At 44.0% G+C, this 15,579-nt stretch overlaps 1 protein-coding gene across 1 annotated transcript in view; it reads right to left on the reverse strand.

The window, feature by feature from the left end:
• Positions 1–15,579, reverse strand: part of BMP6 (bone morphogenetic protein 6) — a 96,050-nt gene that overhangs the window by 19,235 nt on the left and 61,236 nt on the right. The window contains exon 2 of the mRNA XM_075493872.1: positions 8,177–8,369. Coding sequence (XP_075349987.1) covers positions 8,177–8,369 — 193 coding nt within the window. The remainder of the gene's footprint in view (positions 1–8,176; positions 8,370–15,579) is intronic.

Raw genomic sequence — 15,579 nt, forward strand, 5'->3', positions numbered from 1 at the left:
AAAGGGAAGCAAGTGAATGGGAGAAACTGAGACAATGAGCTGAAACAACTTTCCTGAGACAAGACAGGACATTAAATGGGAAGATGCAAGCCAGAGATTCCCAACTCAAAGCAGGAGCTCTTTTTTCTGGGTCAGGGCCCTAAAGTACAGTCTCAAGTCCCAAGAAATAAATGGGAGTGTTTCCATGGCCTTCAGAAGACTCTGGAGGAGGACAGAGAAGCAAAGGTCAACAGAGCAATCACAAGTGGCTGCAATAAACAGAAAGAAGTACACAGTTTACCAGAGAAATATGGCCTGTGTAATTCAGAAGGCAAGATTTAGCTCCAGTGTCCTCAGAGAGCGAGCTGATTTGTCAGATATAAATATCAAATACAGCTACTATTCTTAACGCTGGCATCCCAACCATGTACTCGGGGCATTTATAGGAGAAACAGCTTGCATTTAATTTCAGTGCTTTTCCCCCCCATAAGATAAATATTTTGTTAACTGAAACCTCTGTGTAAACCTTTCAACCAAATGTCTCTGGGTGTTAATTCTCTTTAATTGAACACTAATTAGATTAGAATTTAGTCAAATTAGTAACCAGGTCAAGTGGTTAATCTTAGTTACTACTTAGTGAAATGTTCACATTAAAATAATTTCTCTGTTCTGGGTACACATTACAACATGGAACTTTGCTACAGGAAAAACACCAAAGCTATAAAAAAACTGAATTTAAAGAAGCATCTGTTGAACTAGGTTTTTTACTTTCCCACCCTCCCTGGCCTTCTTTCCCCGGCCAGGCAGAAGTTTTACCAGGGAGACAGTGAGAACAAACAGAAATCTCACCTTCAAAATGACCAAGTTAAAGGTCTCTTATTTTAATTACAGATCTTGGAACAACATTTTTGGCCCGACTTCAAAGCTCTCAATTACCCAGGTGTTTAAAGGATTGTTACGCATCAACAGCCATTTACCAAAGCAGTAATTACTATAAGTCTCTAAAACTTTCCTCAGCTGAACCTTTTTGTTTACTTTTCTTCAAAGACAAGTTGACATAATAGTCTAGACTGCCTAGCAGCAGTTTCTCAAAAGGGAATTTTGCACAGAAGTGTGTGGGATTTACATTTTAATTAATGCACTTTCTAAATACTCTTCTTTTCTGCGTACCTCAGGATCTGAGTCTTTAGTTTGCACTGACATCAACCTTCTGTAAAAATTATCCTGCACATAGCAAACTAGCAAGATTATTTGCTCTTATCCACTAATGACAGACTAATAACTGCACTCACAACTGACTCAGTCTTACAGAGTTGAACGGAGCTCCACATAGATAAAACTTTGAAATCACAGCCTTTTCAAACCTGTAAATCCACTATCTTGCAGTAGATGTAAGTGCTACTTTGAATTTAAAAGCATTTATTACTTGTAGAACAGACTGTAATGCGGAGCTTGCACGGCATGAGGTACTGCCAACAGATGCAATACAAAACCTTAACGACTTAGTATGTCTAAATGACCATTACCCCAAAGATTTAAAAGCACTGTACAAAATTTAATCAATCAGCGCTTGCTCGTACAGAGAGCCTCAGGCAGGGGAATGCCAGCACCTGGAATGAGCTGCCATGGAAAGCAAAGGCAGTCTCTATCATTTCATGAGAAGAAGTAAGGCTCAGTTTAACTGCCCTGAAGAAGCTATACCATCCGTGGGCCGGGGGACAAGGAGAGACGTGCGCAATCTATAAGAGCTCCTTAGAAACAAGGAAGGAAATATTAAGACCTGTCAGCTTACAAAGGAACTTACTTCCAAGGTGAAATAGAAGACCAGCAACTGGGCACTAATTTGCAGAGATTGACAGCCAGGGAGGAAAAAGCACTCAACAGAGATGCCAGGGCACTATGGAGGGGGTCTGCAATTTGGCACAGGCAGGAGCGCGCCGTCCTGGATGCATCCAGACATGGGAAAGCACCAGAAGGGACAGGCAGGTAAGCTCAGCTTCTTGCTGCTCCACAGCAGCCAGACAGCCCCACAGCACCACTGCTCTGTCTGATAAAAGCTCCCCTGTGCTGAAAAAGCTGTCCTGTATCACTGCGGGCATCGCCCCTGGAGATAAAGTCTGCAGGGGTGGGGGGTTAAGTCTCGTAGACTCACAGGAAGAGCAGCAGGGTGAAACGTTGGTTTCAAGGCTGCGTCTGGCAGAGTGGAAGATCAGAGCCTAGAGCTAGAGGATATGGTCTCGCCGTGCCAAGACTGCAGGAAGCTCAGCCTACAGGACCGTGATAATCCCCAGCAAAGCCAACACTGACATTTGAGTGCAAAGGTGTCCCCCCACATCCAGCTCAAGGTCTTGAGCTTCACAGCTCTGAGGAATGAACACTTTACCAACAGGAACAGTGAGAACAGAAAAAATCATCCCAAGTCACAGGGATAGGAGATGAATTTCTAATTTCCTTGACTATGATTTAATAAGACTATGGGGTATTGTAGCTGTGGTGATGGCTACAGTACTACACCTCAGAGTTTAAATGCAGTTTGAGGCATGAAGATGGGGGAGAGGGCAAAGGGGTAGTATTTATCTTTGTCCTTTAAGAAAAGAAATAAGGCACTGATACAGTATTCTTTAGTTTTGGTGGAAAAAGCCAGCTGGTTACAGAATGAGTAAGTTTCATCCAGAATAACTTTGACTTTTAAACTACTAAAACCCAACCACCCTAAAACACAAATCGCATACCCACAGTGGGAGTTGAACTGAAATGCGGACAGACGCTTCTCTATAGCATCATGGAAACAGCTCTATCATATACAAATATATGCACACTATATACAAATCTGACCCCAACTTGAAACAAATTGATGCTAGCTTTGTCATTTGTATTACACAACCCATTCCAAAACCCAGTTGAGGACAGTTATTTATTTTCTAAGCTATAAACACTGCTGGCAAATCAATTTGCCCTTTAGATTAGAAGCTCGGATCGCATTTGTATAAATATCCTGTTGCAAAGAGGAAGACTTTATTACCACTGTAACTGGCAGCTAAAAACCAACGAGTGCCTTAACCCTTAAGGAATTGTGTTCAGTAGAAGAACAACATACTCCCCAGGCGGTCGCCCTGCAGTGCACACCTATGTCCACACGTGTCTTATCATACAGGAGGAATCTTTCTGCACATCAAGTCCTCATATTTCATTCTGGGTGAAAACGAAACTGTTTAATAAACTTTGACCATTAAGGTACCGTATCTTCCTTTGATCACTAACACAGGCCACTGTGTTTTTCATAGATCAGTTGTTTGGACAGTGTGGGAGTGTTTTGAGGTCTGCATTAGCAGGATATTTACACTTGAAAACATACTGATGATCCAAACCAAGGACTAACATCTTTGATCAACCATAAACTGCCTTCCCTAGTCCTGACCTGACACCTCCCCGGGTGAGAGCAAGGAAGTTTTGAGAAGGAAAAAGAAATTAATGAGCTGTTTCCAAGGACAAACTCATTTCTTCCCTTGCCTTGCGAGGGTCTTGCTTACATGGCAATCCACTCCCAAGAGGTATCAGAAGTGACAGAGGGCTTTGCTGGTCCTTCCACAAAATCAGCACCTTAGAAAGAAGCCCATGTGCAGGGCTTAGCTGTGCATCAGTACCACCGAAGAGAGGAGAGTCGAGGCTGGGCAACTCCTGCCTGCTGAAACTAAGTGCCCCCTCAGATACAGCCACGGTGGGACAAGCACCTGGAAGCTGATGCTGCTCGTCTTCCTAAACTGCTGCTTTGGCAAATCTCCCTGCTTTCTGCACATACCAAAGGGAAAAAAAAAGAAGAAAAAAAATCCTGCCCTAGCCTTCAAACAGCACAGCCTCTTAAACTCTGGGGAGTCAGAAGCTGAAGGGCAGCAGTATCTGGCGGCCGTGTCGCTCGTTCCCCCTCCCGACGTCAGCCCCTACAGCCCACAGCCCATTTCAAAACCCAGAGCCATCCCCCTCAGAGCAAACCAGACGTCACCTCAGCCTTGTTTGGTGAAGCCTCTTCTCCACACAATCCGAAATGCATACTGCTGATGGCTGGCCACAAGCTTGACCTATGCTGAGGATTTCATTAATCTCTTCACAGCGTCCCACTGACAACTCCAGCAGTTTGTGTTATGACAAAACATGGCCGGTAACTGCGGTTTGGTTATAAAACAAAAGCCTAGTTTCTAGGCACTATTTTTTTTACCTTACGAAAGGGTGGAAGGAATGGGGAGATGAAAATATTACTGACACAAGTGAGTCAGTATTAAAATGTTTTCTTTTTTAAGAGAGAATGTACTTAGACCACAGTGTCCTCAATGTGTGTTTCACTGCCTGGAGCCTCCACGAATATCGTTTTCATATTTCTGATGGCTTTGAATGAGGACAGGGTCAAATTTCTCCCTGAAGGTTATGCTATTTCAATCAGCATTGATCTCTGATTGTTGGCGCTCTCTCCGCATACACCTCTATCTAGGAGACCGTCTCAAATGGGCCCATGTAATCCTTGCTTTTAGCCTTGTCTACAGTGGCAAAAATCAGTTTGGTAATTCAGTAACTGGTACAAATTTTAGCCTCAGGCTTGGTTTTGTTTTTAGCCATCAGGGAACAGCCAGCAGTGCCTTGCGATTCCATGCAGCAGCACACACATCTGGGTTGGAGTCACATGCTTATGCTCTTACTGTCCAGATGAGCTATTTTTTTCTTTGTTCAAGTAATACTGAATTAAGCCACTTCATTACACTTAATCGGAGCCAAGGGATACTTCCAGGCTGTGAGCTTTGGTGAAGATTTGTATTTACTGACTCTTTCTCTTATCTCCTGCCCTCCCAAACTCATTTCTTTGAGAGGAGAAGGCAGGTTTCTTTTTCTTCATATTTTTTCCCTCAGAGGTGCATGCTGCCTTTCTCTTGCGGACTGCTGGTTTAAATCTATACATGCCAGCTGCCCTGTTAAGAATTATTTGCGCCCAAAAATATTTTATTAGCTACCAATAATCACCTCAGACAACCGTTAACCTCATAAAAGCCAAGATTAACATGATGACTTTGAACTTTCTCCCGAGACTGCCAATGTTGACTGAACAGGCACTTTCTGTGGCCTTCAGAGATGAATTTTCCTGACCAGAAGGAATACTTGTCAGCAGAACAAGATGAAAAAAGGTGCTACTTCAACTCCTTCTGTTTCACCTGCTAGTTCACCAGCTAGACTTCAAGATCTGTACAGACTCTTCCTTATGCAATAAAATGTCATCAAATGTCAGGAAATATCAGGATGTTATTCAAACCATTAGTCCAAAGGAAGTATGACACAACTTTTTTTAGTATCTTTTTTTTTTAAGTCAAAGGCAGCTGTTATTTTCTGGCTCATAAGATGTCCGCTAAAATGCAACAGAAGCCTTACAAATATTTAGCAAGTTCCTTCAAAAAATAGTGCTCCTTTTTTTTTTGTAATTTAACCTTCTAGTGTCCTCAACAGGAAAAGAAAACATTACATTCCAAATTAATCCACTGAGACAAAAGGGGGAGAAAAAAGCACTTTGGATTCCCACCCCCACCCCCCCCCAGTAAAAGCAAGTAAGTGAATTGATGATCAAAACCCAAAACCACTCATAGAATACAGCTCCTTAAGGCATAGCAGAAGAATCTGAGGCATTTTTCCCCTCCATGCAGAGATATTAGTGAAGAGCTAAATACAACTTTTTAGTATTTGTTTTCAAGAATGTTTACAGGCCAAAGTCCAGCCAGGTCACCAACGTGGCTGCAAGTTTGAATCTATACCAGCAGCAGCCTATGGAGTCAGAACCTCAACTGAAGGTAACGCAGAAGAGTGGTAAGCAGCTTCTAATATCTTATTTTAACTGTCTTTTAACATCTGCATATTTTTAATATAGAGAGGACAATTAATATAGATGACAATATATATATACACTTTTATATACAGATACATACAGAGAATACATACATATGCACATATTTATACACAAGCACACGTTTTCATATGTGCTTTTATATTTTACATGTACATGAAAGAGTCCTTTAAGCTGAAAGGAAAAAGGGCAGAAAAGGGCATGTCCTTTTTACAACTGCAAGAATCTGTGAGCCACGTTTTGGCCATCTCTGCACAGATGGTGTGACAAGTCCCGCAGACTCATCCGAAGCACAAGTTTCTTTAGCCAAGCATCTCCCTCCTTCCCACCAGTAAAAATAAATAAATAAAGAAGAAAAAGAAACAAAAAGGGAGCCTTGAGGGACTGGATGAGTCAGAGGTTAGTAATGAACTACAGACACTCATTCCTGGGTCAGCGGTTCATGCCTAGCCCATGTCAGGAGGGACAGCAAATTGCTGGCAGTCTGGACCTAGAGGAAGCCGCTTCACGATTCCCAGTCCCAACGGCGGGATCCCCTCAGCACGGCCGCCGGCAGCAGGAACACGACAGAAGGGAACTGCAAGACCTGAAATACTCGCCAGCTCTGGAGAGAGGCCACCCTGGTGACCCCATCCCAGCTGCTCCCTCTGCTCCATCTGTAGGGAGGTCTCTAGCTCCCAGAGATGCCCAGCACGCGCGGTTGCCAAAGTGCCCGCTCTGAGGGACATGCATCGCAGCTTCACAGCACAATCTGATTTTGGCGTGTTTCTGGCATAGTATTTGAAACAAAGATATGAGGTGCCAGCATCATTGCTGTACACAGAACTAACAGCCACTTTCAGAACAAAGAGTCTGCGAATTTGTTAGGAACAGGGTACGTTAAGGGCCATATCCTGTACTTTTATTCTCTTTCCCGCAATGCATTACTTGTTTGCTCAGTTTACCCTGAAAGAAGTTATATACATACAAAAGTTCACAGTTCTCCTTAGAAGAGGCAACCTTAGACCTGACATACTCTGTGCCCTGCTTTGGTGACTGACCCAGAGCAGCATATCAATCGCTTCCACAGACACTTGGCAGAGGTTTTCCTACGGCTCCAGAGGTGGGATCTTCTACTTGTGAAATCTAAAACAGACCAACACTCACTATTTTTTATTCAATGTGGCTACAAATGAACAATACAGCTAACATCTATGAAATCTGCATGACCGTCTGGACTTCCATCAGCTCAAGTGGGTATTGACGTAACATCCTAACCAGCAAGCACGTTACCCCAGGAGGCACTCCAGCAACCCGCAACTTGAAGTGCAAAAGGAACTGACCTTTTAAAACTAACACTTTCTTCCCCATCACTTATATATCCAAGTATTTCTCTCCATTTCCCCAGAGGCCACACTCCCCACAGAACAACCATTAACTATTTGATGTTGCCCTCACAATAGCAAACCATCAAAGGCAGATCCCCCCAAATGATATCAATGGAAAGGCTAGAGAAAGAAGGGCCAGGAAGGAAAACACCCAGGAAACCTTCACAGAGGAAAGAAATGGAGATTTTTTTAAACATTGCGGCTTCCATTTTCTTTTTTTCTGCCTGCAGCAGAGGAACAGTTACAGTCCGGACGCATTTCAGCAGAAGTAATGAAACACTTTTGTACCACAGCATTACTCTGATATTTAATTGACCATGTATTTCCATCTTTTTGCCTTGCACGATTCTCCCATCAGAAACATCACCCTTTAAAAATTAATCACTCCATTTACACTTGTTTGGATTTATGTGTCACAGTTTCTATTCGGCCTCTCTCTCTTTTGCCTCTCTCATTGCCACTGAAAGCCCAGGATTGATTTTGTACCTGCATGGTGAATTTTCTCTTGCTTTATTTACTTTAATGTAAGTCCACCTGAGAGCAGGTCGAGTCTGCACTAATTACCAGTATTTTTCAAACAGGCTATGCTTTTTATGCTGGTAGTATTAAGTTAAAAGGGGATATGTGTATTTTGGTACACAAGAGCAATGCCAGCATAATAACTTTCAGTTAAAAATCTACTGCCTCACAGCAGATTCCTGCTCTATTTAAAGCCTACACAAAGGTTGCAGCTAAGTGACATCCTAGGCTACAATACCGTGGACTTTCTCCAGCTAAGGTGCATTTTGCACTCTACCATGCCCGCTTCCCACAAGGAAAGGACCATGCAATAACATAACCCTGTTAACGTGAACAAAACTGGTATTTATTTAGCAGTCCTCTCAACATGAATGCACAAGCTCAGCCTTCCCCAGGACAGCGGCTGGTGGCACAGAGAGAGCCCCCTCTTGCATACCTGTTCTGATGTTCCTGCAGCACTTGGTAGATGCTGATAAGGAAAGTTTGGTTTTTAAAGCTCCCCACAACGCAGTCCTTGTAGATCCGAAACTCAGCGGCTGTGACGGCCTCGCCCTCAGGAATCTGAGACAAATTAAACTTGAACTCCTTGTGGTGCCGCTGGTGAGGCGTGAACTCCTTGTCATACTCAACTGCAGATGGGAAAAGGAAAGAAAAGGAAAAAAGGAACCGTGACTAAAATCTAACAACAAAAGGTTTCCACATGCTGCCACCTGTTCCTTCAAAAAAACCAAGAATCCTATTTTTTTCTCTAAAGATAGCCTTGGCAAGTGCCAGGAAAGCTTATGCAACTAAAGCCGTTCAAATACAGTACTCAGAAAAGATGAATGTTCACCTTCTCTAGCCAATGCCTTTGAGATTTCCTATTTTTTAAAGAAAAGCCAGCTTTGACAGGTGAAGTACGACCGTGCGTTTTGCTCCTGTGTGAAACTCTGAAGCTGTGACTGCCCCCAGCATTTTCCACCTGTGGATCTCCATGTTCTTTACAGCATTTCCTGAAGCCTCGCAACCCTCTTCCAGCAGAGGAGACAATTAGCTCCATTTTGCCTTAGCACATAAAGGCACAGACAGAAGTAAGTGTTAGCACCAGGTGAACCAATTCCCTAACTGTCCTAAAAACTGCTGTTTTCTGGCTCCCGGGTTTGTGCGTTAGCCATCAGACTGCCTTGTGAGCAGAATAAGATTAACATGACATTTATTTCAAGGGTTAAAGTTAACCAGAGCTTCCCTTCCTTTTGCAGAAGCTTATTTGAGAATGAGAGCGCCAAGGAGTGACCCCTTTTGGTTTCTGGCCTTAGCCCTCCTCAGGTATGCTATCGGGTATAGAGATTTAGACAGATGCAAACCAGAACCCCTCCTTCTTCAGGCCTCAGGATTTGTATTTTCTCTGTTTGAGGGCCCCTTTGCAAACTCTACTTCTCGTCCTACTCTTGTATTACTTGATTACATCTTGGTTTAGTCTGACGCTGATTTATTGTTCGTTATTCTAATTTTCTATCAGAAATTGCTTAAAACATTAACATATTATATAAACATACAAAATTACATCTTTAAAGCCCTGAGGGGAAAAAAAATAAAACCATAAAACTGTTCCCACCAGTGCAACTGAAGGAGTATACGTCAATGATGAATAAGTCACCATTATATTATCATTAGGGACGTGATTACATTCAGAGAAGGCGGCGATGGAAGTACAGATCCCTTTTCACATTCGTCTTTGTGCTCACTTTTTGTTGCCCCCCCGCATCAAACTGCACAGGCGGCCATGAGACTGCTCTCACAACATCCCATGAGGTAAGCAGCAATCCCCATTTTACAGCTGGGATATTGAGTCACCGGGAGAGTGACTTGTCCAAGGACAGGCAGTGGAGGCTCACGGCGGAGCCAGGAACAACAGCCAACATGCTTGAGATTCGTTGCTTTACCCACAGGTTACCTCCCCAGAGAGCAGATACGTCTCCTGGCCACTGGAAACAGCCCATGGAGATTTTCCCCTCTACCTTTCCTGACTGCCTGTTCCTCCTCATCCCCCAGTCCCCGTTTCATCTGTGTCCTCTCCCTTTCCTTTGGCAGCCCTTCCATGTGAGCTGCCTCATCTGGCTAGGTCCACGTCCTGGCTCCCTGCAAGACAGTTAGTCACATCCTTCTCTTTGAAGCTCGCCTGGAAATCTTTTCACCTCCGCATGACTGCTGCTGAGCATTTTGTGGGACACCGCACTTGGAAATGCTGCGTTAAGAGCTGCCACGGGGCAACCAGGCAAACTTGCAAACCACTGTCAGAGTCAGACGCCGCTGCCAATTTTGGCAGTCTTGCATTGCATCTGTCTGAGCAGTTTAGATGCCAAATGACTGACAAACGCAGGTGACCGGTCCCTAGCGCTTCCAGAAGGGAAGTGGTAACACCCAGCATCTCCATCAGAGATTGCACCAAGGCAAACAATGGTACCACTCACTTCCAGTGCCACCTAGGAATTACCTCGCTGGCCATCAGTTACCGGCAAACTGGGCTTCCCTTTGAAGCACGCACCCCTGCTTTTAATTGGGAATGACTCTGGCAATGCTGGACTGGTTGGCGTGACTCATGTGTACGCCCTCCAAGAAGGGGCCCAAGCTGCCGGGTCACTCCCCACCCCGATGCAAGTGCCACAGGATGCACTCCCCAAAACAGAGCGGCCACATACCTTCAGAAACTCACAAGCATCCAACCAACAAGAAACCATGTTCGGCTGCTTGCAGCAGAACGACTTGCCCAACCTGGCCTTTTTACTTGCTGCTACAAGACGAGAGGATGTAATTAATGGCGAGGGAATATCTAAATCCACAGGTTTGGAGAGACAAGCATATGAAGCAACGATTCTCCATTTAGAACTTGCAAAGTCCTTGCTCACGGGTGCAACGACCAGCCGAAACCCACATCCCCTCCTGCACCATCACAGGGACAAGCTGACCTGCAGGCAAGTGCAGCAAGGTGGCTTTCCCCCAGGCTCACAGCTGGGGATGATAAAGGAGGATCAGGAAGAGCAAGGGGAAGGACACAACCAGGATGAGCATCAGAACCCCATCAGGGTGCCAGAAAACTAAAATTACATCGGAGAGAAACAGCAAAAGGAATATCTGACGCTTCCTGCCAGCTATGACCCCACGTGAAGATGCGACATGGCCTCTCCAAGCGTGCGAGGGAGAGCGCAGAGCCATCCTACCTGGCACGGGGCTCAAAACGAGCCCAAACATCACTTTTTGTGGTTCCTTTCTGATCTCAAGTCAGCTATGGCGGCCTTACCTCCACTTGCCTCCACTACAAAATACGTGGTTTAAAAGCGATATAGCCAGACTCTAGTCCTTTAAATCAGTATTTTCCCCTACTCCTCTTCTAAGAAGTCAAACACAAGCCCCCAGAGGAAGAAAAACCCACCAAAACAGCTACCACAGAGCATCAAAAGTAGCTGCAGGTACGACACTTGACTCTGAGTACCCTTTCCCAGTTTATAACTTGCCCGACATGTTTACAATAGTATTTTCCTGTTTTTTAAAACTTTCTTCCTTTATCCCCTTCCTTGTCCGAATACCCCGCACAATCACAGAAGCTGACTAAACTGATTACAGGGAAACACTCAGCCTGATTTCGTTATCAGGCTTGGCAGAATAAACAACCTGAAACACATAAACAAGGAAACCTTTTTTTAATCCTTCAGATTAAGTAATTTAGCTTTTTCTGTTGTAAGAAAGGCACATTCAGAATGAAATACTGTTGAGTTGATGGTGTCCTCCTCAGTTGCGTCCTTACAACATCACAGGATGGAAAAAAAGCCTACATTAAGCTTGTATGAAGCAAGTATAAAAGTTTAACGAGTTGGAAAGTTTTTCTGGCTATGTATCTTCCCATGATACAATGGAGGGTGTTTTTTTTTTTCTTCGTGGGAGTGGTGAGATATTTAAGTTCTATATACTCGTTGTCACCCCATCAAGTTAATAATCAACTGTTTTCATTCAGCAAGACAGCTTAAAAATATAAAATGCCAACAGTTCTTCTCTGGGGGCTTTTTACCCCCTGGAAACTGTTCATTTTTAACAAAGAAGTCAAGTTTTAGAACAGTAAAATTTGGACAGGCAAGATCCAAGCTGCCGGTTCCCAGGATTACCCAGTCTGTATTGCTATCGCGTTACAACGCATCAGATGACCTCGTATTCAAAATGCAGACAGTGCATGCCAAAGTGCAAGGCAACAGCAAAAAGGAGAAATAATTTCTCAAGCTGCTTTCCAATTCCCCCCCGCCCCCCATGTGAGTTTGTTCAGGTCAGTCTGATCAGTGACATGTGAAATCCAAAGCTAATTTCCGTCCAAAGATGGACGTGTGCATGTCCCAACTTCGCAAAGCCCTTGCAGGGGAAAATCAGACAGCTCACAGCTGGGGCACGTTGAAAGTGAGCAGCCCTGAGTGCTGCTGGCCTCCCATAACCTCTCCCCAGTGCTGGCCGGAATGTCAGGACCAAGCCAGGCAAAACCAGGGATTGTAGGGTCATGACAAGAACTATAGCTGTATAAAATTCATCCTCATGGTCAGACTGTATTATCCTGAACATTATTACTCATTTGCTGGAGTAGCTCCTTGGAGACTACAGATCCAGGCATGCATGTACCAGGGTGAGTTTGGAAAGGAGATGGCAAACAGAGGGTTTGGCCCATCATGGGTGCACATCCTCTGAGCCAAAGGGACTGTCCGCTCCACCATGCAGGTCTCTGCCCCCATCCTGGCTGGGGCTTCAGCTGCTCCTTCGCTTGCAACACAAAGGAGAGACTCAGCTGTGGACACTGGGAGTACTTGCCCCTGAGTTTTCATTACAGCTCACTTCTGAGCAGAGCGGCTAAGCATGCACAAACAGTTAACAGAGAAGCCTGCCAGTAGCTCTTTACATTCCCCTTAACAAATATTTTTAAATGCTATACAAATACAACACTATTGTTGAGCAGTTAAAAAGGCAAGAATGGCAAAATTAGGGTTACTGTGGTTTTGAATTTTGTGTATTCTAATTCTAACCCAGTGTTGCAATAGCCAATTTCAGCACAAAATGTCCTTGGTTTAAAAATAGCATACTGCTTACAATACTTGTTACTTTAAAAGCACTGCACCAAAAAAGTAATTAAGAAATTAACACAATGTATCTATTTTGGTAACTATACCATCCTACTTCTCTTTGAGGGTGTTGCATACACCTTGAATCAAAGGAAATGTAACCCTAATGAGAGTCACGAAATAAACTCTCCTCGTGTATAGGAATTTTCAGCATTTCTTTTTGGATCTAAAGTAACTGGTATGCAGAAATAATAGGACAACAAGTCTTTCCCGAGTAAACACAGTTTTCACGCAGAACAGTAGTGCCAAATGTCAGGATATTCGGTGTTTTTCTCTGGTTCTCAGCTGTTGAGAAAAGTGTTAGGTCAGGAGCTCAGGTGAGAATCTCAATGGTGGCTTAAGAAAGTCTCTAGCTCATACTCTGGGAGCTAAAGCCAAAAATAGTAACATGTATACTCATAACCTAGAGCTCCAAAAGTAATTTTTTTAAAAATAAATTGTCTATATAAATAATTATAATTTCCATGACAGCCTGGCTCCTTAGAGGGGGCAGAGAAGGAGTGGGGTCGCATATGAATGAGATAGATACAATTATTTGGGATGGGACATTCTGCATCCACCCTGTCCCCAGCAAGGCTGAAACTTCTGAAGAATCTCTTGCACCCCAAGATCTTCAGTGATGACTTGGTTTTTCAGGACCACTGCAACCACACTCCAGCAAAAGCAACCAGTATTCATAGCCTGCTTATGCAAAGTGAGTTTTGCACAAGTGTTCATTAATTCACTTTGAGTACACATATAAGCCAGTCCTACTCATTTCTTCTCAGCCTTGGTCATGTATGCATGACCCCCACCCTAATAAAATGAGAAAGCCCCTGAAAACTGGAGTTGTTAACAGGAGATTCACCACCATAGCTACATAATAAGCGCAGAGGCAATTTCTCCATTTTACGTCACCAATTTCTGCATTAAGTCAACAGCATTTATCACATCTGGAGCAACGAAGCAGTGGATTAGGCCTCAAATACTTTAAGCATTACCACAGCTCCAACAGTCCCCTCTAATAAAAGGATCATGTACATATATGACTGACCTACTGCTGCAACCTTACAGCTGCATCACCGGAATTTCCTCAATAATAGCTGTCAATAGTTTGCACAGGACATAATTTATGCAAGCGTAAAAAAACCCCTCTACCGTGGTCACAGTTGCTGTAAAAAGAAGCAAAAGGCAGTACGAATCAAAGTATAGGGCAGGATTAATATAGAAGTTAGTGGTACTTTTGTAAGGCAAACTGATACATGGTGGCAGAGGACAGAGAACAAGCTTTCAGGCATACAAGCCTTTCATGCATCCAAGCTGAGGGATGTCCAACCTCAGTGCAAGATTCGGGTCTTACAATTGTGCTTCACTTGGGTCTTACGATTTGCCTCCTAGTTCACAAAAAGTGCTTATCTAGACCGTCAGACACAGGGATCTACGTGGATGGGACCTGCAGCACATCCTTTTTACTCAGAAAAGATGCCCAGGATATGACGTCTTGTCTATATTTTCCAAATCTATCAGGTCAATCTAAAGAAAGATACCAAGTCTCCCGAACAGTCCCGCCTCACTGGCAGACGATCACAACTTTAGAAGCAGTGTTACTATTAAAGATTAAAGCTGACCTTTATTACTAAAATAAGCAGTATTTCCTAAATACTGTGTAAAAAAGAGCAAAGAGTACAACCCAGAGTACAAAGTACCAGTTTAATGTCTTTGAAACGGGAAGAACAGAAGACTAAAAGGCTTCACACCTACTTTCTGCTGGTTAACAAGGGAACAGAAGTTGCGTTGCACTGAGTGGACCTGCAGGTGCAACAGCAGGCCAGCAGCAAAAACAGATGGCTCCTGGAAGTAATGAGGATGCATCAGGGAAAGGATTGCTGCTGTCTGGTTTTCACACTTACATATAGTACGCGCCACTGTCAGTTGGATACCAGGCTAAAGAGACATGTGGTCTAACCCACTGCAGTGACAGACTAAATCCACTACTGCTTAGAGATAGGACTGGCCACTTTGGGTCTTTACAGTAAAGACCCAAAAGAAAGCAAAACTTTCCCGTTCTCCAAACTAAGGTTTATTAGCATGCCATTTCACAAATAGTGAGCATGAAAATGCTTTAAAATAGAAGAAACTCAGGCGAGACATTGAAACAAAAGGTCTGAAAGCAAATCCTCCCTGCCCAACACGCACAAGGGTGGGGGAGATCCTTTCTTCCCACCTTGCTCTCAGCCCAGCGACTTCAAATACCTTCCACAATCGCAGCAACTCTACACAGCCCCTCAGGGTCTCTAAGAATAGACTGCTTCTTTCTGTCACCCCGATCGTGGTGACAGATCCGTCCCCTACATTGAGCGCATTCCCTACTGCCCACACTGCCAGTCTCCTACGTGCCAGGTCTCCCCAGGTCCCTCCCTCCCTCCTTGTCCCCTTCTGAAAAGCAGAATGAGCAAAAATAACTAATTTCAAAAGAGGAGCAGTCCCTCTGCCTCCCAGACATCTCCCCTAGATTTGCAGTACAGCATCCCCAATGAACAGACCAAGGTTTGTTCTCATAGATAAGAGCATGTAAAAGCTCACCGGACTTCAGTACTGAACTTTTCCCGCTTGCACTCTTGGTGACAAAAAGAAGTTTTTAAACAGAAAAAAGTCAAGACACTTATGGTTGAATCTGGCATTGCAGCTTTTGTTGATCCCTCTGGGGCCAGCTGAGGTGGTCTAGAGACAA

This window comes from Mycteria americana, chromosome 2 (assembly GCF_035582795.1).
Source record: "Mycteria americana isolate JAX WOST 10 ecotype Jacksonville Zoo and Gardens chromosome 2, USCA_MyAme_1.0, whole genome shotgun sequence".
In the NCBI taxonomy this organism is placed as follows: Eukaryota; Metazoa; Chordata; class Aves; order Ciconiiformes; family Ciconiidae; genus Mycteria; species Mycteria americana.